The 24067-nt window shown below is 39.6% G+C and overlaps 1 protein-coding gene across 2 annotated transcripts in view; it reads left to right on the top strand.

The window, feature by feature from the left end:
• LOC128666522 (ER membrane protein complex subunit 3) overlaps nucleotides 1-13428 on the top strand; it is a 53629-nt gene extending 40201 nt beyond the window's left edge. For both annotated transcript variants that reach the window (XM_053721175.1, XM_053721176.1), the window contains exon 9: nucleotides 11198-13428. In XM_053721175.1, the coding sequence (XP_053577150.1) occupies nucleotides 11198-11326 (129 nt within the window). In that variant the 3' untranslated portion in view covers nucleotides 11327-13428. The remainder of the gene's footprint in view (nucleotides 1-11197) is intronic.
• Nucleotides 13429-24067: the final 10639 nt, after the last annotated feature.

Raw genomic sequence — 24067 nt, 5'->3', positions numbered from 1 at the left:
AGGAATTTCGGTAGCTCCGTACCTAGACGACATTCTGATACAAGCTTCAAGCTTTCAAACTGCCAAGTCTCATACAGAGTTAGTTCTGGCATTTCTAAGGTCGCATGGATGGAAAGTGAACGAAAAGAAGAGTTCTCTCTTGCCTCTCACAAGAGTTCCATTCTTGGGGACTCTTATAGATTCTGTAGAAATGAAGATTTATCTGACAGAAGACAGATTAACAAAGCTTCTAAATGCATGCCGTGTCCTTCATTCCATTCAACTCCCGTCAGTAGCTCAATGCATGGAGGTGATCGGCTTAATGGTAGCAGCAATGGACATAGTTCCCTTTGCACGCCTACATCTCAGACCGCTGCAATTGTGCATGCTGAGTCAGTGGAATGGGGATTACTCAGATTTGTCCCCCACTCTGTATCTGGATCAAGAGACCAGAAACTCTCTTCTATGGTGGCTTTCTCGGCCACATCTGTCCAGGGGGATGCCGTTCAGCAGGCCGGACTGGACAATTGTAACAACAGACGCCAGCCTTCTAGGTTGGGGCGCTGTCTGGAATTCTCTGAAGGCTCAGGGACTATGGAGTCAGGAGGAAAGTCTCCTGCCAATAAACATTCTGGAATTGAGAGCAGTTCTCAATGCCCTTCTAGCTTGGCCCCAGTTAAAGACTCGGGGGTTCATCAGGTTTCAGTCGGACAACATCACGACTGTAGCTTACATCAACCATCAGGGAGGGACAAGAAGCTCCCTAGCAATGATAGAAGTATCAAAGATAATTCGCTGGGCAGAGTCTCACTCTTGCCACCTGTCAGCAATCCACATCCCGGGAGTGGAGAACTGGGAGGCGGATTTCTTGAGTCGCCAGACTCTTCATCCGGGGGAGTGGGAACTTCATCCGGAGGTCTTTGCCCAAATACTTCGACGTTGGGGCAAACCAGAGATAGATCTCATGGCGTCTCGCCAGAACGCCAAACTTCTTCGCTACGGATCCAGATCCAGGGATCCGGGAGCGGTTCTGATAGATGCTTTGACAGCACCTTGGAACTTCAGGATGGCTTATGTGTTTCCACCCTTCCCGCTGCTTCCTCGATTGATTGCCAAGATCAAACAGGAGAGAGCATCAGTGATTCTAATAGCGCCTGCATGGCCGCGCAGGACTTGGTATGCAGATCTAGTGGACATGTCATCCTGTCCGCCTTGGTCTCTACCTCTAAGACAGGACCTTCTGATTCAGGGTCCATTCAAACATCAAAGTCTAACTTCTCTGAAGCTGACTGCTTGGAAATTGAACGCTTGATTTTATCAAAACGTGGTTTTTCTGAGTCGGTTATTGATACCCTGATACAGGCTAGGAAGCCTGTTACCAGAAAGATTTACCATAAAATATGGCGTAAATACCTATACTGGTGTGAATCCAAAGATTACTCCTGGAGTAAGGTTAGGATTCCTAGGATATTGTCTTTTCTACAAGAAGGTTTAGAAAAGGGTTTATCGGCTAGCTCATTAAAGGGACAGATCTCAGCTCTGTCCATCTTGTTACACAGGCGTCTGTCAGAAAATTCAGACATCCAGGCCTTTTGTCAGGCTTTAGCTAGGATCAAGCCTGTGTTTAAAACTATTGCTCCGCCATGGAGTTTAAACTTAGTTCTTAACGTTTTACAGGGTGTTCCGTTTGAACCCCTTCATTCCATTGATATAAAATTGTTATCTTGGAAAGTTCTATTTTTAATGGCTATTTCCTCGGCTCGAAGAGTCTCTGAGTTATCAGCCCTACATTGTGATTCTCCTTATCTGATCTTTCACTCAGACAAGGTAGTTCTGCGTACTAAACCTGGTTTCTTACCTAAGGTTGTCTCTAACAGGAATATCAATCAAGAGATTGTTGTTCCATCCTTGTGTCCAAATCCTTCTTCTAAGAAGGAACGTCTTCTACACAATCTGGATGTAGTTCGTGCCCTCAAGTTCTACTTGCAGGCAACTAAAGATTTTCGCCAAACTTCTTCCCTGTTTGTCGTTTATTCTGGACAGAGGAGAGGTCAAAAAGCTTCTGCTACCTCTCTCTCTTTTTGGCTTCGTAGCATAATACGTTTAGCCTATGAGACTGCTGGACAGCAGCCTCCTGAAAGAATTACAGCTCATTCCACTAGAGCTGTGGCTTCCACTTGGGCCTTTAAGAATGAGGCCTCTGTTGAACAGATTTGCAAGGCTGCAACTTGGTCTTCGCTTCATACTTTTTCCAAATTTTACAAATTTGACACTTTTGCTTCTTCGGAGGCTATTTTTGGGAGAAAGGTTCTTCAGGCAGTGGTTCCTTCTGTATAATGAGCCTGCCTATCCCTCCCGTCATCCGTGTACTTTTGCTTTGGTATTGGTATCCCAGAAGTAATGATGACCCGTGGACTGATCACACATAACAGAAGAAAACATAATTTATGCTTACCTGATAAATTCCTTTCTTCTGTTGTGTGATCAGTCCACGGCCCGCCCTGTTTTTTAAGGCAGGTAAATATTTTTTAAATTATAATTCAGTCACCACTACACCCTTGGCTTCTCCTTTCTCGTTGGTCTTTGGTCGAATGACTGGAGGTGACGTAGAGGGGAGGAGCTATATAGCAACTCTGCTGGGTGAATCCTCTTGCACTTCCTGTAGGGGAGCAGATAATATCCCAGAAGTAATGATGACCCGTGGACTGATCACACAACAGAAGAAAGGAATTTATCAGGTAAGCATAAATTATGTTTTCTAAGAAAAGCTTATCTGTGTTCAGGTAATCTTCTTAGACCTGCTATATCTTTGGCTGATGTTGCCGCAGCTTCAACTTTTTGGTTGGAAACTTTAGCGCAACAAGTAACACATCATGATTCTCATGATATTATTATTCTTCAGCATGCTAATAATTTTATCTGTGATGCCATCTTTGATATTATCAGAGTTGATGTCAGGTTTATGTCTCTAGCTATTTTAGCTAGAAGAGCTTTATGGCTTAAGACTTGGAATGCTGATATGGCTTCTAAATCAACTCTACTTTCCATTTCTTTCCAGGGTAACAAATTATTTGGTTCTCAGTTGGATTCTATTATTTCAACTGTTACTGGTGGGAAAGGAACTTTTTTACCACAGGATAAAAAATCTAAAGGTAAAAACAGGGCTAATAATCGTTTTCGTTCCTTTCGTTTCAACAAAGAACAAAAGTCTGATCCTTCATCCTCAGGAGCAGTTTCAGTTTGGAAACCATCTCCAATCTGGAATAAATCCAAGCCAGCCAGAAAGGCAAAGCCTGCTTCTAAGTCCACATGAAGGTGCGGCCCTCATTCCAGCTCAGCTGGTAGGGGGCAGGTTACGTTTTTTCAAACAAATTTGGATCAATTCTGTTCACAATCTTTGGATTCAGAACATCGTTTCAGAAGGGTACAGAATTGGTTTCAAGATGAGACCTCCTGCAAAGAGTTTTTTTCTTTCCCGTGTCCCAGTAAATCCAGTAAAAGCTCAAGCATTTCTGAATTGTGTTTCAGATCTAGAGTTGACTGGAGTAATTATGCCAGTTCCAGTTCAGGAACAGGGGATGGGGTTTTATTCAAATCTCTTCATTGTACCAAAGAAGGAGAATTCCTTCAGACCAGTTCTGGATCTAAAAATATTCAATCGTTATGTAAGGATACCAACGTTCAAGATGGTAACTGTAAGGACTATCTTGCCTTTTGTTCAGCAAGGGCATTATATGTCCACAATAGATTTACAGGATGCATATCTGCATATTCCGATTCATCCAGATCATTATCGGTTCCTGAGATTCTCTTTTCTGGACAAGCATTACCAGTTTGTGGCTCTGCCGTTTGGCCTAGCTACAGCTCCAAGAATTTTTACAAAGGTTCTCGGTGCCCTTCTGTCTGTAATCAGAGAACAGGGTATTGTGGTATTTCCTTATTTGGACGATATCTTGGTACTTGCTCAGTCTTTACATTTAGCAGAATTTCATACGAATCGACTTGTGTTGTTTCTTCAAGATCATGGTTGGAGGATCAATTTACCAAAAAGTTCATTGATTCCTCAGACAAGGGTAACCTTTCTGGGTTTCCAGATAGATTCAGTGTCCATGACTCTGTCTTTAACAGACAAGAGACGTCTAAAACTGATTGCAGCTTGTCGAAACCTTCAGTCACAATCATTCCCTTCGGTAGCCTTATGCATGGAAATTCTAGGTCTTATGACTGCTGCATCGGACGCGATCCCCTTTGCTCGTTTTCACATGCGACCTCTTCAGCTTTGTATGCTGAATCAATGGTGCAAGGATTACACAAAGATATCTCAATTAATATCTTTAAAACCGATTGTTCGACACTCTCTAACGTGGTGGACAGATCACCATTGTTTAATTCAGGGGGCTTCTTTTGTGCTTCCGACCTGTACTGTAATTTCAACAGATGCAAGTCTCACAGGTTGGGGAGCTGTGTGGGGATCTCTGACGGCACAAGGAGTTTGGGAATCTCAGGAGGTGAGATTACCGATCAATATTTTGGAACTCCGTGCAATTTTCAGAGCTCTTCAGTTTTGGCCTCTTCTGAAGAGAGAATCGTTCATTTGTTTTCAGACAGACAATGTCACAACTGTGGCATACATCAATCATCAAGGAGGAACTCACAGTCCTCTGGCTATGAAAGAAGTATCTCGAATTTTGGTTTGGGCGGGATCCAGCTCCTGTCTAATCTCTGCGGTTCATATCCCAGGTGTAGACAATTGGGAAGCGGATTATCTCAGTCGCCAAACGTTGCATCCGGGCGAATGGTCTCTTCACCCAGAGGTATTTCTTCAGATTGTTCAAATGTGGGAACTTCCAGAAATAGATTTGATGGCGTCCCATCTAAACAAGAAACTTCCCAGGTATCTGTCCAGATCCCGGGATCCTCAGGCGGAGGCAGTGGATGCATTATCACTTCCTTGGAAGTATCATCCTGCCTATATCTTTCCGCCTCTAGTTCTTCTTCCAAGAGTAATCTCCAAGATTCTGAAGGAATGCTCGTTTGTTCTGCTGGTAGCTCCGGCATGGCCTCACAGATTTTGGTATGCGGATCTTGTCCGGATGGCCTCTTGCCAACCGTGGACTCTTCCGTTAAGACCAGACCTTCTGTCACAAGGTCCTTTTTTCCATCAGGATCTGAAATCCTTAAATTTAAAGGTATGGAGATTGAACGCTTGATTCTTCGTCAAAGAGGTTTCTCTGACTCTGTGATTAATACTATGTTACAGGCTCGTAAATCTGTATCTAGAGAGATATATTATAGAGTCTGGAAGACTTATATTTCTTGGTGTATTTCTCATCATTTTTCTTTGCATTCTTTTAGAATACCGAGAATTTTACAGTTTCTTCAGGATGGTTTAGATAAAGGTTTGTCCGCAAGTTCCTTGAAAGGACAAATCTCTGCTCTTTCTGTTCTTTTTCACAGAAAGATTGCTATTCTTCCTGATATTCATTGTTTTGTACAAGCTTTGGTTCGTATAAAACCTGTCATTAAGTCAATTTCTCCTCCTTGGAGTTTGAATTTGGTTATGGGGGCTCTTCAAGCTCCTCCGTTTGAACCTATGCATTCATTGGACATTAAATTACTTTCTTGGAAAGTTTTGTTCCTTTTGGCCATCTCTTCTGCCAGAAGAGTTTCTGAATTATCTGCTCTTTCTTGTGAGTCTCCTTTTCTGATTTTTCATCAGGATAAGGCGGTGTTGCGAACTTCTTTTGAATTTTTACCTAAAGTTGTTAATTCCAACAACATTAGTAGAGAAATTGTGGTTCCTTCATTATGTCCTAATCCTAAGAATTCTAAGGAGAAATCGTTGCATTCTTTGGATGTTGTTAGAGCTTTGAAATATTATGTTGAAGCTACTAAATCTTTCCGAAAGACTTCTAGTCTATTTGTTATCTTTTCCGGTTCTAGAAAAGGCCAGAAAGCTTCTGCCATTTCTTTGGCATCTTGGTTGAAATCTTTAATTCATCTTGCCTATGTTGAGTCGGGTAAAACTCCGCCTCAGAGAATTACAGCTCATTCTACTAGGTCAGTTTCTACTTCCTGGGCGTTTAGGAATGAAGCTTCGGTTGATCAGATTTGCAAAGCAGCAACTTGGTCCTCTTTGCATACTTTTACTAAATTCTACCATTTTGATGTATTTTCTTCTTCTGAAGCAGTTTTTGGTAGAAAAGTACTTCAGGCAGCGGTTTCAGTTTGAATCTTCTGTTTATGATTTTCATTAAACTTTATTTTGGGTGTGGATTATTTTCAGCAGGAATTGGCTGTCTTTATTTTATCCCTCCCTCTCTAGTGACTCTTGTGTGGAAAGATCCACATCTTGGGTAATCATTATCCCATACGTCACTAGCTCATGGACTCTTGCTAATTACATGAAAGAAAACATAATTTATGTAAGAACTTACCTGATAAATTCATTTCTTTCATATTAGCAAGAGTCCATGAGGCCCGCCCTTTTTTTGTGGTAGTTATGATTTTGTATAAAGCACAATTATTCCAATTCCTTATTTTATATGCTTTCGCACTTTTTTTATCACCCCACTTCTTGGCTATTCGTTAAACTGAATTGTGGGTGTGGTGAGGGGTGTATTTATAGGCATTTTGAGGTTTGGGAAACTTTGCCCCTCCTGGTAGGAATGTATATCCCATACGTCACTAGCTCATGGACTCTTGCTAATATGAAAGAAATGAATTTATCAAGTAAGTTCTTACATAAATTATGTTATTGTGTATCGCATACTAGTTTCAGGATTTTTTTAATTTTTTTTTTAAATCAGCTTTATTAGGTTTTATAAAAGTAAAATAAACAGAGTGTGGAAACGCAGCACCAAGTAGATTTCAAAATAAAGGTGACATTATTTTGAAGCCAATTCAGTTTTTAGAAAACGAACATTAGACTTGTGAGAATATAGCATATAATAATAAAAGAAAACATCAGTAGTGTGAATGGTTCTGTTGATCTGAACGGCTATAACCTAATCCCTAGCATCAATGGGGTGTGTTACCCATATGCTAAATCACATGAAACTGATGCAGCATATCTGTAAGAAGCGGACTAGAAAATATCGCCTGAGCATCTCTATGTAAAAAAAGAAAGATATTTTACCTCAAAATTTCTTCAGCTCAACAGAGTAAGTGCTGTGTAAACATTTATAGTTCAGCTGCAAGTTTAAAAAAAAAAAAAAAAAACAATAGCCAATCAGCATCAGCAGTGCTGAGGTAATGCTTTGCCTTTTTTGTGATCTCATGAGATTTCATAGAACTTACTTAAACTGAATATGAAATAACATGACTGTGTCTGCATATGCCAGTTGCCCACTCCCTTGCAAGTCCTGGGACAAGTATCTTGATTGGCTGCTTAAAGTCTCTTTACAGTGGGGTGTGGAAACTTGGGAAATTTGAGGTAAAAAATCTTCCGGCCAGATTACGAGTTTTGCGTTATGAGCTGTGCGGTGCTAATGTGCAGTTTTTTTCTCACCGCTCACTTACCTTCAGCGCTGGTATTACGGGTTTTTACAAACCTGGCGTTAAAAGGCAAGAAGGGGAGCGTAGAGCAAAATTGAGCTCCACACTGCACTCCAATACCAGCGCTGCTTAAGTCAGCGGTGAGCTGGTCGTACATGCTCATGCACGATTTCCCCATAGACATCAGTGGGGAGAGCCGGCTTAGAAAAAGTCTAACACCTGCAATAAAGCAGCGTAAAACTCAGTAACGCAGCCCCATTGATTCCTATGGGGAAGCTAAAGTTATGTTTACACCTAAAACCCTAACATGAACCCTGAGTCTAAACACCGGTAATCTTACACTTATTAACCCCTAATCTGCTGCCCCAACACCTACAATATATTTATTAACCCCTAATTTCCCTCCCCCAATGTCGCCACAACCTACCTACATTTTTTAACTCCTAATCTGCCACCCCCAACGTCGCTGCCACTATTCTAAATTTATTAACCCTTTAAACCTAAGTCTAACCCTAACACCCACTAACAAATATAATTTAAATAAATCTTAATAAAATTCCTATCATTACCTAAATTATTCCTATTTAAAACTAAATACTTACCTGTAAAATAAACACAAAGCTAGCTACAATATAACTAACAGTTACATTGTAGCTAGCTTAGGGTTATTTTTATTTTACAGGCAAGTTTGTATTTATTTTAACTAGGTAGAATAGTTACTAAATAGTTATTAACTATTTAATAACTACCTAGCTAAAATAAATACAAATTGACATGTAAAATAAAACCTAACCTAAGTTACCATAACACCTAACACTACACTACAATTAAATAAATTCCCTACATTAAATACAATTAAATAAATTAAATTAGCTAAATCGCACAAAACCCCCCACTAAATTACAGAAAATAAAAAAACAATAAAAAAACAAATTATAAGATCTTTAAACTAATTACACCTAATCTAATAGCACTATAAAAATAAAAAAAGCCCCCCCCCAATAAAACCCTAGCCTAAACTACCAATGCCCCAAAGAAACCAGCTCTTTTACCAAAATACAAACACCCTCAACAGTAAAACCCACCACCCACACAACCAACCCCCCAAATAAAAGCTTAACTAAAAAAAACTAAGCTCCCCATTGCCCTGAAAAGACACACTAACCCCCGAAGATTCACTTACCGGGAGAAGTCTTCATCCAAGCGGCAAGATGTCCTCAACGAAGCCAGCAGAAGTGGTCCTCCAGACAGGCAGGAGTGGTCCTCCAGATGGGCAGAAGTCTTCATCCAGACGGCATCTTCTATCTTCATCCTTCCGACGTGGAGTGGCTCCATCTTCAAGACATCCGGTGCGGAGCATACTCTTCAATCAACGTCTTCTTTGGAATGAATATCTCTTTAAGTGACGCCATCCAAGATGGCGTCCCTTAGATTCCGATTGGCTGATAGAATTCTATCAGCCAATCAGAATTAAGGTAGAAAAAATCCTATTGGCTGATACAATCAGCCAATAGGATTGAGCTGGCATTCTATTGGCTGTTCCAATCAGCCAATAGAATGTGAGCTCAATCCTATTGGCTGATTGCATCAGCCAATAGGATTTTTTCTACCTTAATTCCGATTTACTGAGAATTCTATCAGCCAATCGGAATCTAAGGGACACCATCTTGGATGACGTCACTTAAAGGTACATTCATTCCGAAGAAGCCGTTGTTTGAAGAGGATGCTCCGCGTCGGATGTCTTGAAGATGGAGCCTCTCCGCGTCGGAAGGATGAAGATAGAAGATGCTGTCTGGATGAAGACTTCTGCCCGTCTGGAGGACCATTTCTGCCGGCTTCGTTGAGGACTTCTTGCCGCTTGGATGAAGACTTCTCCTGGTAAGTTAATCTTCGTTGGTTAGTGTTAGGATTTTTTAAGGGTGTATTGGGTGGGTTTTATTTTTAGGTTAGGGCTTTGGGCAGCAATAGAGCTAAATGCCCTTTTAAGGGCAATGCCCATCCAAATGTCCTTTTCTTAGGCTTTTATTTGGGGGGTTGGTTGTGTGGGTAGTGGGTTTTACTGTTGGGGGGGTTGTTTGTATTTTTTTTTACAGGTAAAAGAGCTGATTTCTTTGGGGCAATGCCTCGCTAAAGGCCCTATTGATAGTTTAGTTTAGGCTAGGGGTTTCTTTTATTTGGGGAGGGGGGCTTTTTTATTTTGATAGGGCTATTATTTTAGGTGTAATTGGTTTAAAGATCTTGTAATTAGTTGTTTTTTTTCTGTAATATAGTGTGCTTTTTTGTGTGTGATTTAGCTAATTTAATTTATTTAATTGTATTTAATGTAGGGAATTGATTTTAATTGTAGTGTAGTGTTAGGTGTTAGGTTTTATTTTACTGGTCAATTTGTATTTATTTTAGCTAGGTAGTTATTAAATAGTTAATAACTATTTAATAACTATTCTACCCAGTTAAAATAAATACAAACTTGCCTTTAAAATAAAAATAAACCCTAAGCTAGCTACAATGTAACTATTAGTTATATTGTAGCTAGCTTAGGGTTTATTTTATAGCTAAGTATTTAGTTTTAAATAGGAATAATTTAGTTAATGATAGTAATTTTTATTTAGATTTATTTAAGTTAGGGGGGTTAGGTTTAGACTTTAGGTTTAAAGGGTTAATAAATTTAGAATAGTGGTGGCGACGTTGGGGATTGCATATTAGGGGTTAATAATATTTAACTAGTGTTTGCAAGGGAGGAGTGTGGCGGTTTAGGGGTTAATATGTTTATTCCTGTGGCGGCGATGTCCGGAGCGGCAGATTAGGGGTTAAAAATGTTATTATAGTGTTTGCGATGTGGGAGGGCCTCGGTTTAGGGGTTAATAGGTAGTTTGGGTGTTAGTGTACTTTTTAGCACTTTAGTTATGAGTTTTATGCTACAGCGTTGTAGTGTAAAACTCATAACTACTGACATTAAAATGCGTTGGGAATCTTGGAGGTAGAGGGTGTACCGCTCACTTTTTTGCCTCCCAGGACAAACTCGTAATACCAGCGCTATGGAAGTCCCATAGAAAAAAAGGGTTTACGAACTTTACATAAGTCGGTTTGTGGTAAGGCCAAAAAAGTGTGCGGTGCCCCTAAACCTGCAAGACTCGTAATAGCAGCGGTAGTGAAAAAGCAGCGTTAGGACCTGTTAACGCTGCTTTTTCAGCTTACCGCAAAACTTGTAATCTAGCCGTTCCTTTTTACATCGAGTTGTTCAGGTGTTATTTTCTAGTCAAATTTTTACAGCTATGCTGCATCCGTTTCATGTGCTTCAACATTTGGGTATCACGTCCATTTAAACAAAGGACAGAAATAAAGTAACCGTGCTGCACATGCCATATGCATGCTCCCTTGCAAGTCCTGGGAAAAACAGCCTATTGGATCGTTTACAATAGGATGTGACTACTAAGGACATTCTGAGGTCAAGTATTTTCCTTTTTTTTTACATAGATATGTTAATGTGGTATTTTCTAGACCAGGGTTCATCAAACTATTTCCCCCTAGACCCAGTGTCATGATACCACATACCTTTTGCGACCCTATTTTTAAGCTTTTTCTGAAACTTTCTGAAGTAATATACTGTACAAGATAGCAGCATTTTTTGTCAATTCCTGATTGTAGTCAGACATGGAAATGTTGTAGTGTTTAAAATACCAACCCAGCAGCTCATCTGATTTTATTCTCTGCTTCTCTTTAGACGGAGTGGGAAGCGTTGGAGTTGACCGACCACCAGTGGGCGCTAGAGGAAGTAGAAGATGAATTAATGTACAAAGATCTGAATTTTGATGGCATGTTTAAAAAAGAGCTGCAGACATCTATATTCTAAGACACCGACTCGCTATTTATGTCTGCACGTCCATTTAACCCGCTTGTACTGTGCATAGGAAACTGCAGCGCCACTCTGCGGTGTACGCCGCCTTACAAAAATGCAAAAACGTAGCAACATTTCTTATCCTTTTTTTATTTGTAGAACTATTTTTTGAAGTTTCTTCCCCAGATCCTTCAAAGTAGTTTGCGTCTTAGTGGTGTTCTTATCAAACGCTGTCATTTTGACTCTCGTGGAGTTTGGAGTCACGGTGAGGTAGCTGGGCACTCACAAGTCCAAAGTTTCACTGATGAAGTTGGTTTGTGGAGTATTTTAAATGACAGCACAATAGATTCTGAAATGGGAGAATTTATTGTATTTAAAGGGACCCTAAACTCTAATCCCCTAAAAATAAGTTAATTCAATTAAATGCTTGATATTGTAAAATATATTTCAAAAAATTGTGCTGGAGGATGGAGTTCAATTTCTCTTACTCGAGTATGCTGCAGATGATCCTAACCTGTCTACATGCTACATAGGGATTACTTAGACCAGTGCAGAAACTCATTTACAGCTAGTCCTGATTGGTCACAATGGTGGGATATAAGATTAAACATAGTCACCAGGGTTTTCAAGTAGTTTATTACTGAAGGTCACTTTGTTAAAATAAAATGCAACGTTTTCCTATATTTAAATGTCTTTTAACGAGACTGTAAAGTCAAAATTAAACTTTCATGATTCAGACAGAGCATACCATTTTAAACACCTTTCCAGTTTACATTATCAGATTTGCTTTGTTCTCTTGATATCCTTTGTTGAAGAGTAGATCTTGGTAGGCTCATAGTAGTAGGTTAGGAGCGTGCACGTGTCTATAACAATCAATGGCAGCAGTGTTGTAACTATGTAGAATGTTGCTTTAAAAATTGCAAACACTGCTGCCAGATGACAAGAGACGTGCATGCTCCTTAGCTCACCTAGGTTTCCTTTTAAACAAAGGATACTAAAAGAATAGAAGTAAATTGAAAAGCCGTTTTAAAAACAGTTTAATTTAGACTTTGATATCCCTTTAAGGTATTTATTTTTTATGTAGGTCTTTTGCACTTCAGTAATAAATTGATATCTTCTATGCATATATACAGTATATATAATATGTATAAGTGACTTTAATGTCCCTTTTTCTGTGCTCACGTACTAAATGACACCACATGTTTACAAAATAGTTTTTTGTTGTCACAATTAAATGGACACTTTTATTTACAATATTAATTGACATTATAGTGCAAAAATGACATTCGTTAGAGCTTGTAATTCTTCCACTACCGGCCCTGCAAATACTGCTTGGGAGCCGCAGAGAACTGCTGGTTCAAAGCTGGAAACAGAGGGTGATCCAATCAGCAGCGGCAGTCATACTACCCAGCTGTGCAATTGCCTCTTCTGATTGGCTCACTGGCCATGTCCTCTCTGGGCCAGTAGTTCTTTAACTGTGTGTTTAACTACTTTGCGGGGGTTAAACATATCAACTTGCAGGGTCGGTAGTGCTCTAGCAAATTAGAGCATGTCATTGTTGCACTATTATGTCTCTTTAAAGGGACATGAAACCCAAAAAAATTGTTTTATGCCCCTTTAAGTAGCAATGGAAACTTGCAAAACAGAAAGAAGCTACTAAACAAGTGAAAATGAGACCAAATATCCTTGTCCATTTCTTTTTTATATTTTTGTTACATTATCTTCTCATAAAAGCCTAACCTGTCCGTTAAGGGGTTAAACGCACCCTCTACAGCAGTGCTGGCTAACCTTGGCACCCCCAGATGTTTCGGAACTACATTTCCCACGATGCTTAGGCTCTCTGCAATCTAGTTGAGCATCATGGAAAATGTAGTCCCGAAACATCAGGGGTACTAATGATCGCTATCACTGCTCTACAGGACCTGATGCAGATGGGAGGTTGTTCCTTGCTCCTAGCTGCTCAAATACTGTATTTATTTATTGTTTGTGCTCATTTGTTTTATTTATTTGTTGTATTTGTTTTAAAGCTTTATCTGTGTTTTTAACTCTTGTCATTTTATGTTCATTAATTGTTTTCTTGATGTATCTTAAACAAAAATAGATATTTTCAAATCTAACCTTGTGCATTGTAACCGCTCTTTTGTGGCTAAAATCCTTCTTGAAAGGAGAAGGAAATACAGATACAGTGGGACCTCTGTTAGACTTTATATAGCGCTTTATTTGTGTGTGTAGATTTTACACCAACTTATATTGTACATATCTCTCATAACCTTTTCACGTTCAGATAAGGCTTAAAGGGACAGTCTACTCAAAAAATGGTACTGCTTAAAAAGATAGATAATCCCTTTATTACCCATTCCCCAGTTTTGCATAACCAACAGTTATAGAAATATACTTTTTACCTCTGTGATTACCTTGTATCTAACCCTCTGCAGACTGCTCCTTATCTCAGTTAAATTAATATACTTTTTACCTCTGTGATTACCTTGTATCTAAGCCTCTGCAGACTTCTCCTTATCTCAGTTATATTAATATACTTTTTACCTCTGTGATTACCTTGTATCTAAGCCTCTGCAGACTGCTTCTTATCTCAGTTATATTAATATACTTTTTACCTCTGTGATTACCTTGTATCTAAGCCTTTGCAAACTGCTCCTTATCTCCGTTATATTAATATATTTTTTACCTCTGTGATGACCCTGTATCTAACCCTCTGCTGACTGCTCCTTATCTCAGTTATATTTATATACTTTTTACCTCTGTGATTACCTTGTATCTAAGCCTCTGCAGACTGCTCCTTATCTCAGTTATATTAATATACTTTTTACCTCTGTGATTACCTTGTATCTAAGCCTTTTCTGACAGCCCCCTGATCACATGACTTTTTATTTATCATCTATTGACTTGCATTTTAGCCAATTAGTGTAGTGTCTGACACAAACCACGGGCGTTAGCACAATGTTATCTATATGGCTCACATGAACTAGCAGTATCCTGTAGTGAAAAGCTAATAAAAAAGCATGTGATAAGAGGCTGTCTGTAGTGGCTTAGAAACAGGCAGAAATTTAAAAGGTTTAAAAGTTATAAAGTGTATTAATATAACATTGTTGGTTGTGCAAAGCTGGGGAATGGGTAATAAAGGCGCAATCTATCTTTTTTAAACAATAACAATTCTGGTGTAGACTGTCCCTTTAACAGGACATTAACCACTAAATACATTTATAACCATAGTATTGAAGGCATTCCCTGCCTCTCTCTAGCAACGGCGGCCGCCATGTTGAAATCTAACGTTCACTACATTCCAGTGCTGATGTGTTTGCACGTGTGCAGTAACTCTCCTTCAGATACCTGCAGTGTAACTCAGGTTTCAAAATGGCAGCTCCCATGATTAGAGGGAGGTGCATAAAATGTGTTTAATGTCTCATAGGTGTGCGCAGCAGGTTTAATTAGGATTTGCACCCAGAGTTGTTGTTTTTTTGTGTGACGAAATACGTGAAAATAAAGGACATTCATTTTAATTCATTACAATGAAAATAAAAACAAACAAAACAAAGTTTTAATACCTTTGCTTACAGATTCATACTCAACAAATATGACACAAAATACCAGCGTTTCCTAGTTGTGATAACCAGGCACACACAACTAGTATATATTTATAAGCAGAGAACTCAAACCATCTACATGCGGAACTGAAGCAGGGGCTCGCAATGTAGGGAGACCATTCTTGCCTGGGGCAGTAAGACTTTGCCACCTTATGCTGCTGACATCGCCCTAAAAATGGTTCCCGGCATGAATACACCAATGAACATCATGCCGTGCACAAGTTAAAGCGCATTACCAGCTGCACCAATGGCAGGTGCTTAATTAAACCCTGGTCTAGTGGAGGGGGGTTAGGGCGCTCTCCTTGAGTCCAGCAGCCCAGTGACCACTCTGTCATCCCCTGATGGCGTCCCAGCACAAGGTTGCTGATAACTGCTGTATTACCTTGCAAAGTAACTCCAGGGATAAATAGAAAGTTTTTGGCTACAGGGTTTAGTGACTTGATTTTTTTATAAATTTTCTCTTCAATGGAGTTAAGCAACGTGCTGTTTAACTGCCATACTCATTGTATTTCTCTCCCACATAAACACAATTGCCACTAGATACATCAAGTAAAGCCGAAATGCATTGCGTTTGCATAAGTATTATATATGATGAATTAAAATACATTCTCAATATCCTAATATTCTTTATTAACCAAAATAAAGAATAAACATGAAAAAAACATTTTTTTTCAACATTAAAGGGACAGTCTACACCAGAATTGTTATTCTTTAAAAAGATAGATAATCCATTTAATTCCCATTCCCCACTTTTTCATAACCGACACAGTTATATTAATATACTTTTTACCTCTGTGGTTAACTTGTATTTAAGCCTCTGCAGACTGCCCCTTATCTCAGTTATATTAATATACTTTTTACCTCTGTGGTTAACTTGTATTTAAGCCTCTGCAGACCGCCCATTATCTCAGTTATATTAATATACTTTTTACCTCTGTGGTTAGCTTGTATTTAAGCCTCTGCAGACTGCCCCTTATCTCAGTTATATTAATATACTTTTTACCTCTGTGGTTAACTTGTATTTAAGCCTCTGCAGACTGCCCCTTATCTCAGTTATATTAATATACTTTTTACCTCTGTGGTTAACTTGTATTTAAGCCTCTGCAGACTGCCCCTTATCTCAGTTATATTAATATACTTTTTACCTCTGTGGTTAACTTGTATTTAAGCCTCTGCAGACTGCCCCTTATCTCAGTTATATTAATATACTTTTTACCTATGTGGTTAACTTGTATTTAAGCCTCTGCAGACTGCCTCCTTATCTTAGTTCTTTTGACAGACTTGCATATTAGCCAATCAGTGCTGGCTCCTAGGTAACTCCACAGGCGTGAGCACAATGTTATTTATATGGCACACATAAACTAACGCGCTCTAGTGATGAAGAACTGTCAAATGCATTCAGATAAGAGGCGGCCTTCAATGGCTTAGAAATTAGCATATGAGCCTTCCTAGGTAAGAGAACAAACAAAATTGATGATAAAAGTATATTGGAAAGTTGTTTAAAATTACATTCCCTATCTGAATCATGAAAGTTTATTTCTCCAACATTGGTGTGTCCGGTCCACGGTGTCATCCTTACTTGTGGGAATATCTCTTCCCCAACAGGAAATGGCAAAGAGTCCCAGCAAAGCTGGCCATATAGTCCCTCCTAGGCTCCGCCCACCCCAGTCATTCTCTTTGCCGTTGCACAGGCAACATCTCCACGGAGATGGTTAAGAGTTTTTGGTGTTTAAATTTAGTTTTTTATTCTATCAAGTGTTTGTTATTTTAAAATAGTGCTGGTATGTACTATTTACTCTGAAACAGAAAAAGATGAAGATTTCTGTTTGTGAGAGGAAGATGATTTTAGCAGACAGTAACTAAAATCGATTGCTGTTTCCACATAGGACTGTTGAGATGAAGTAACTTCAGTTGGGGGAAACAGTTAGCAGACTTTTCTGCTTAAGGTATGACTAGCCATATTTCTAACAAGACCATGTAATGCTGGAAGGCTGTCATTTCCCCTCATGGGGACCGGTAAGCCATTTTCTCAGTCAAGCAAACAGAATAAAGGGCTTAATATGGGCTATAAAACTGGTAGATATTTTTATGGGCTAAATGGATTGCTTTATTTGGGCATTTTATACATGTTTATGCTGATAATTCACATTTATAAACTTGGGGAACGTTTTTTAACGGCAGGCACTATGTTAGACACCTTTTCCAGTCAGGGAGGGCCTTCCCAGTTGTAGGCTGAGCCTCATTTTCGCGCCATTACTGCGCAGTTGTTTTTGAGAGCAAGACATGCAGATGCATGTGTGAGGATCTGAAAGTAGCTGGAAAAGTTTCTAGAAGGCGTCATTTGGTATCGTATTCCCCTCTGGGCTTGGTAAAGTCACAGCAAAGGCTGTAGCTGGGACTGTATAGGGGTTAAATTTGTAAACGGCTCCGGTTCCGTTATTTTAAGGGTTAAAGCTCTGAAAATTGGTGTGCAATACATTTAATGCTTTAAGACACTGTGGTGAAATTTTGGTAATTTGAACAATTCCTTCATACTTTTTCACATATTCAGTAATAAAGTGTTTCTGTTTAAAATTTAAAGAGACAGTAACGGTTTTGTTTTAAAACGTTTTTTGTGCTTTATTGACAAGTTTAAGCCTGTTTAACATGTCTGTGCCTTCGGATAAGCTATGTTCTATATGTATGAAAGCCAATGTGTCTCCCCATTTAAATTTGTGTGATAATTGTGCCAGTAAGGACAGTACTGCCACAGATAATGAAATTGCCCAAGATGATTCCTCAGATGAGGGGAGTAGACATGATAATACATCATCTCCTACTGTGTCTACACCAGTTTTGCCCACGCAGGAGGCCCCTAGTACATCTAGTGCGCCAATGCTTATTACCGTGCAACAATTGACGGCTGTAATGGATAACTCCATAGCAAATATTTTATCCAAAATGCCTGCATATCAGAGAGAGCGCGATTGCTCTGTTTTAAACACTGAAGAGCAGGAGGGCGCTGATGATAATTGTTCTGTCATTCCCTCACACCAATCTGAAGTGGCCATGAGGGAGGTTTTGTCAGATGGGGAAATTTCAGATTCAGGAAAAATTTCTCAACAAGCTGAACCTTATGTTGTGACATTTAAATTTTAATTAGAGCATCTCCGCGCACTGCTTAAGGAGGTGTTATCTACTCTGGATGATTGTGACAACTTGGTCATTCCAGAGAAATTATGCAAGATGGACAAGTTTCTAGAGGTTCCAGTGCACCCCGACGCTTTTCCTATACCCAAGCGGGTGGCGGACATAGTGAATAAGGAGTGGGAGAAAAAAAATAAATTCAAGGAGAAACACTATCCAGAAGAATTAATTGAATTAGGCTTTCAAAAAGCACGCTCTCTAAATAGAGGAGAATTGTTAAAACCAAAAAGTTTAGAAAAACCTAGAAATGAAGATTCACATTATGAATCTTCATTCATTACTAGATACAATAACAACTACAAGGAGATTAAAAAGATTCTGTTTAAACATTGGCCATTACTTAAACGAGACCCCATCTTCAAAATAATATTACAAGACAAACCCAGATGCACATTTAAAAGAGCCCCTACTATTAAAGAAAAACTGGCACCTAGTAAAGTAGTGATGTGCAAACGTAAGTTTAAAGCTCAGAACAATAGTATTCATAGCTCCACAATACCAAACATAGGAACTTATAGATGTAATAAAAATAGATGCAACATGTGCAAATACATAACGAATAGTTGCAAAAATATTATATCTAACAGCACAGGAGAATCATTTGCAATTACCCAAAGAATAACATGCAATTCCAATTTTGTAGTATATTGTATAACGTGCTTGTGTGGCCTACAATATATAGGTCGCACCTGTAGAAAAATTAGACAAAGATGGTCAGAACATTTGAGATGTATCCTGAAAGGATCTGATAAATATAGTACTTCTAGGCACCATTCTTCCATACATGGCACAAACAAGTGCGTCATGAACATCACCCCATTGGAAATGATTCCTGCTATAAGTTCTCAAAACAGAATGATTAAATTACGCCAGAGGGAAACCTTTTGGATTTATCAATTTAAAACTTTACATCCGGAGGGGCTGAACGAAGTAATAGATTCCGCTGCTTTTTAATACATCCCCTATATATACAATATTATTATTTTTTTACCCATATCACAACATCGGACTTATTTCATTATTATATATCTTCACATTAAATTTAAATATTTAAATTCATCACTTATTCATAATTTTGAATGAATCCTACATTATCATTTTATATTAGATTATATATCCAATAATATTTCTCTTTCATTTTTGTCATACACATGAATGTTCACTATCATTTTATATTATACTCTATACCCACCTAGTATTCCAATTTCACTATATCATACTGTTCACATAAAATTCTGGTAGATCTCTATCTATCACATAACTTTGGTTTAGATACAACGATGCAATAATTTGCATCATTTATCACTAAGACACAGATTTATACACGCTTATATTATTTTTTATATATTAATTCGTATTGTGGTCCTTATATTCACGTTCTTATATACATGTCATATATACACTTGTTAGGAATGTAGTCAGTTAATGTGAATATTATAGTCAAAGCCGACTCAGCTTTTTTGCACATCAAGGTATCAGTTTTTTTTATCACGGTAAACACGCTATATCTCTACATAGCAACAGAGGTAACTGATTTTGTATCCAGGGGTGTACTTGTATGCATCTCCACGTCATTAGATACACACCCACAATCACAAACACTTAACAACAGAGGTCAATGTTTCTGTTCACATTGGTGCATATGTACGCACATTCACGTCACTAGATATACAACCTTAGCCCCAATCAGGTGAAGTAACACAACACAGTATGGAGATATTTTGAATACAACACGGCTATTAGCTTAGCGCAACACACCCCGTTCTGACGTAGTAATCGGACAGGCCAGTCATATAACATTATAATTTGTTCAATGATACACACCCTCTCATATTTAGAAATATAGGATCGTATTTTCTCAGTTTATTATCCATTTGTAGGGCCATCTCCAATAATACCACCAAGGAAGATAAATAGATATATAAATAGCGCATTGGCAGAAATAAACCCTGCATGTATACATACTATGACGATTATTCCCAATACGGCTTTTAAATATTTAAGATAATCTATAGAGCCTAAAGCTCGAGGTATTTATATGTGTTTTTGATTTTAGTTAATATTTGTTTAGAAGGACTATTGAGCATTATTGTATTAGATATTTGGCTATACACATTGGATTGTAACATTGTGATTTGCTTTAAACAACCTGTTAGACTAATCTATGCAGCACCTGTTCAAATTAGCTACAGCTGTTTTCATTAAGCCTATACAGGGGTATATATGTAAGAGACTCCAGCACATTCAGTATCATTTGCCTGAGGAAAAAGCGTGGTTAACGCTTAGAAACGCGTAGCAATTTTACAAACAGATATCATTGTTGATCTGTGTATGTACATTTTTTATTTTTTTATTAAATATTTTTTTTATCGATACTGGAGTGCTCTTTATCTTTTCCACCATCCTGATGTCCATCTCATATACCTAAAGTCCATTTGTCATCACGACAGTGCCTCTTTTGGGTTGGATTTGTGCACTAGGACACTATAATATTCCTAGTATGCCATATTTGCACTTCAAGGTGCTATTCATCTTGTGAGTATCCATTCGTCAGTACTAACAGATTTTCACCACTGGTTCATCATTGATCTGCACTAGGGGTCGCCCTCTTGTTTTTTGCTCTTGATTTTCAGAATACAGATATCCCTTCTGCATTTGGGAGGAGCAGCCCTCTAAGCATAGTGCACAGTCAGCTGGGACACTGTGAAGTTCCCAGATTGCTCATCTAGGCATTACCTTTGCCTTTCCACATTGTGAGTATGCTTACTTTTGCATTATCTCCCATATAAAAATTGGCTACACTAGGAGGCGCCCTTCTCTTTTCTTTCTGTTTTAAGGAGTGGGAGAAGCCCGGCATACCTTTTGTTCCCCCCCCTATATTTAAGAAATTATTTCCTATGGTCGACCCCAGAAAGGACTTATGGCAGACAGTCCCTAAGGTCGAGGGGGCAGTTTCTACTCTAAACAAGCGCACTACTATTCCTATCGAGGATAGTTGTGCTTTCAAAGATCCTATGGATAAAAAATTGGAAGGTTTGCTTAAAAAGATTTTTGTACAGCAAGGTTACCTTCTGCAACCCATTTCGTGCATTGTTCCTGTCACTACAGCAGCGTGGTTCTGGTTCGAGGAACTAGAAAAGTCGCTCATTAGAGAGACTCCATATGAGGAGGTTATGGACAGAGTTCACGCACTTAAGTTGGCTAACTCTTTTATTTTAGATGCCGCTTTGCAATTAGCTAGATTAGCGGCGAAAAATTCAGGGTTTGCAATTGTGGCGCGCAGAGCGCTTTGGCTAAAGTCTTGGTCAGCGGATGTATCATCCACGACAAAATTGCTTAACATCCCTTTCAAAGGTAAAACTCTATTTGGACCAGAATTGAAAGAGATTATCTCAGACATCACTGGGGGAAAGGGCCACGCCCTTCCTCAAGATAGGCCTTTCAAGGCCAAGAATAAGTCTAATTTTCGTTCCTTTCGCAATTTCAGGAACGGACCGACCTCTAATTCTGCATCCTCTAAGCAAGAGGGTAATGCCTCACAGCCCAAACCAGCCTGGAAGCCTATGCAAGGCTGGAACAAGGGTAAGCAGGCCAAGAAGCCTGCTGCTGCTAACAAAACAGCATGAAGGAGTAGCCCCCGATCCGGGACCGGATCTAGTAGGGGGCAGACTCTCTCTCTTTGCTCAGGCTTGGGCAAGAGATGTTCAGGATCCCTGGGCACTAGAAATAGTTTCTCAGGGTTATCTTCTGGAATTCAGGGAACTACCCCCAAGGGGAAGGTTCCACATGTCTCACTTATCCTTAAACCAAATAAAGAGACAGGCGTTCTTACATTGTGTAGAAGACCTGTTAAAGATGGGAGTGATACACCCAGTTCCAATAAAGGAACAAGGAATGGGATTTTATTCAAATCTGTTCGTAGTTCCCAAAAAAGAGGGAACTTTCAGACCAATTTTGGATTTGAAGATCCTAAACAAATTTCTCAGGGTACCATCGTTCAAGATGGAAACCATTCGAATGATTCTACCCACTATCCAGGAAGGTCAATTTATGACTACCGTGGATCTAAAGGATGCGTACCTACATATTCCTATCCACAAAGAACATCATCAGTTCCTAAGGTTCGCCTTTCTGGACAAACATTACCAGTTTGTGGGGTTAGCCACTGCTCCAAGGATTTTCACAAAGGTACTAGGGTCCCTTCTAGCGGTTCTAAGACCGAGGGGCATTGCAGTAGTACCATACTTGGACGAAATTCTAATACAAGCGTCGTCCCTGTCAACAGCAAAGGCTCATACAGACATCGTTCTGGCCTTTCTCAGATCACACAGATGGAAGGTGAACATAGAAAAAAGTTCTGTGTCTCCGTCAACAAGAGTTCCCTTCTTGGGAACAATAATAGATTCCTTAGAAATGAGGATTTTTCTGACAGAGGTCAGAAAGTCAAAACTTCTAAGCGCTTGTCAAGTTCTTCATTCTGTTCCACGTCCTTCCATAGCGCAGTACATGGAAGTAGTAGGGTTGATGGTTGCAGCAATGGACATAGTTCCTTTTGCACGAATTCATCTAAGACCATTACAACTGTGCATGCTCAAACAGTGGAATGGGGACTATACAGACTTGTCTCCAATGATTCAAGTAGATTAGAAGACCAGAGATTCACTCCGTTGGTGGCTGACCCTGGACCATCTATCCCAGGGAATGAGCTTCCGCAGACCAGAGTGGGTCATTGTCACGACCGACGCCAGTCTAGTGGGCTGGGGCGCGGTCTGGGAATCTCTGAAAGCTCAGGGACTATGGTCTCGGGAAGAGTCTCTTCTCCCGATAAATATTCTGGAACTAAGAGCGATCTTCAATGCTCTCAGGGCTTGGCCTCAGCTAGCAAAGGCCAGATTCATAAGGTTCCAATCAGACAACATGACGACCGTTGCGTATATCAATCATCAGGGGGGAACAAGGAGTTCCCTGGCGATGAAAGAAGTGACCAAAATAATTCAATGGGCGGAGGATCACTCCTGCCACCTATCTGCGATCCACATCCCAGGTGTGGAAAACTGGGAAGCGGATTATCTGAGTCATCAGACATTCCATCCGGGGGAGTGGGAACTCCACCCGGAGATCTTTGCCCAACTAACTCAATTATGGGGCATTCCAGACATGGATCTGATGGCGTCTCGTCAGAACTTCAAGGTTCCGTGCTACGGGTCCAGATCCAGGGATCCCAAGGCGACTCTAGTGGATGCACTAGTAGCACCTTGGACCTTCAACCTAGCTTATGTGTTTCCACCGTTTCCTCTCATTCCCAGGCTGGTAGCCAGGATCAAACAGGAGAGGGCCTCTGTGATCTTGATAGCTCCTGCGTGGCCGCGCAGGACTTGGTATGCAGACCTGGTGAATATGTCATCGGTTCCACCATGGAAGCTACCTTTGAGACAGGACCTTCTTGTTCAGGGTCCATTCGAACATCCAAATCTGGTCTCCCTCCAGCTGACGGCTTGGAGATTGAACGCTTGATTCTATCAAAGCGTGGGTTTTCAGATTCTGTGATAGATACTCTGGTTCAGGCCAGAAAACCGGTAACTAGAAAGATTTACCATAAAATATGGAAAAGATATATCTGCTGGTGTGAATGCAAAGGATTCCCATGGAATAAGATAAAAATTCCTAAGATTCTCTCCTTTCTACAAGAAGGTTTGGAGAAAGGATTATCTGTAAGTTCTCTAAAGGGACAGATCTCTGCTTTATCTGTCTTACTACACAAAAGACTGGCAGCTGTGCCAGATGTTCAAGCATTTGTTCAGGCTCTGGTTAGGATCAAGCCTGTTTACAGACCTTTGACTCCTCCCTGGAGTCTAAATCTAGTTCTTTCAGTTCTTCAAGGGTTCCGTTTGAACCTTTACATTCCATAGATATTAAGTTACTATCTTGGAAAGTTTTGTTTTTGGTTGCTATTTCTTCTGCTAGAAGA

The sequence above is a fragment of the Bombina bombina genome, chromosome 7, assembly GCF_027579735.1.
Source record: "Bombina bombina isolate aBomBom1 chromosome 7, aBomBom1.pri, whole genome shotgun sequence".
NCBI lineage: Eukaryota > Metazoa > Chordata > Amphibia > Anura > Bombinatoridae > Bombina > Bombina bombina.
This window is presented reverse-complemented; position numbering and strand designations above follow the sequence as displayed.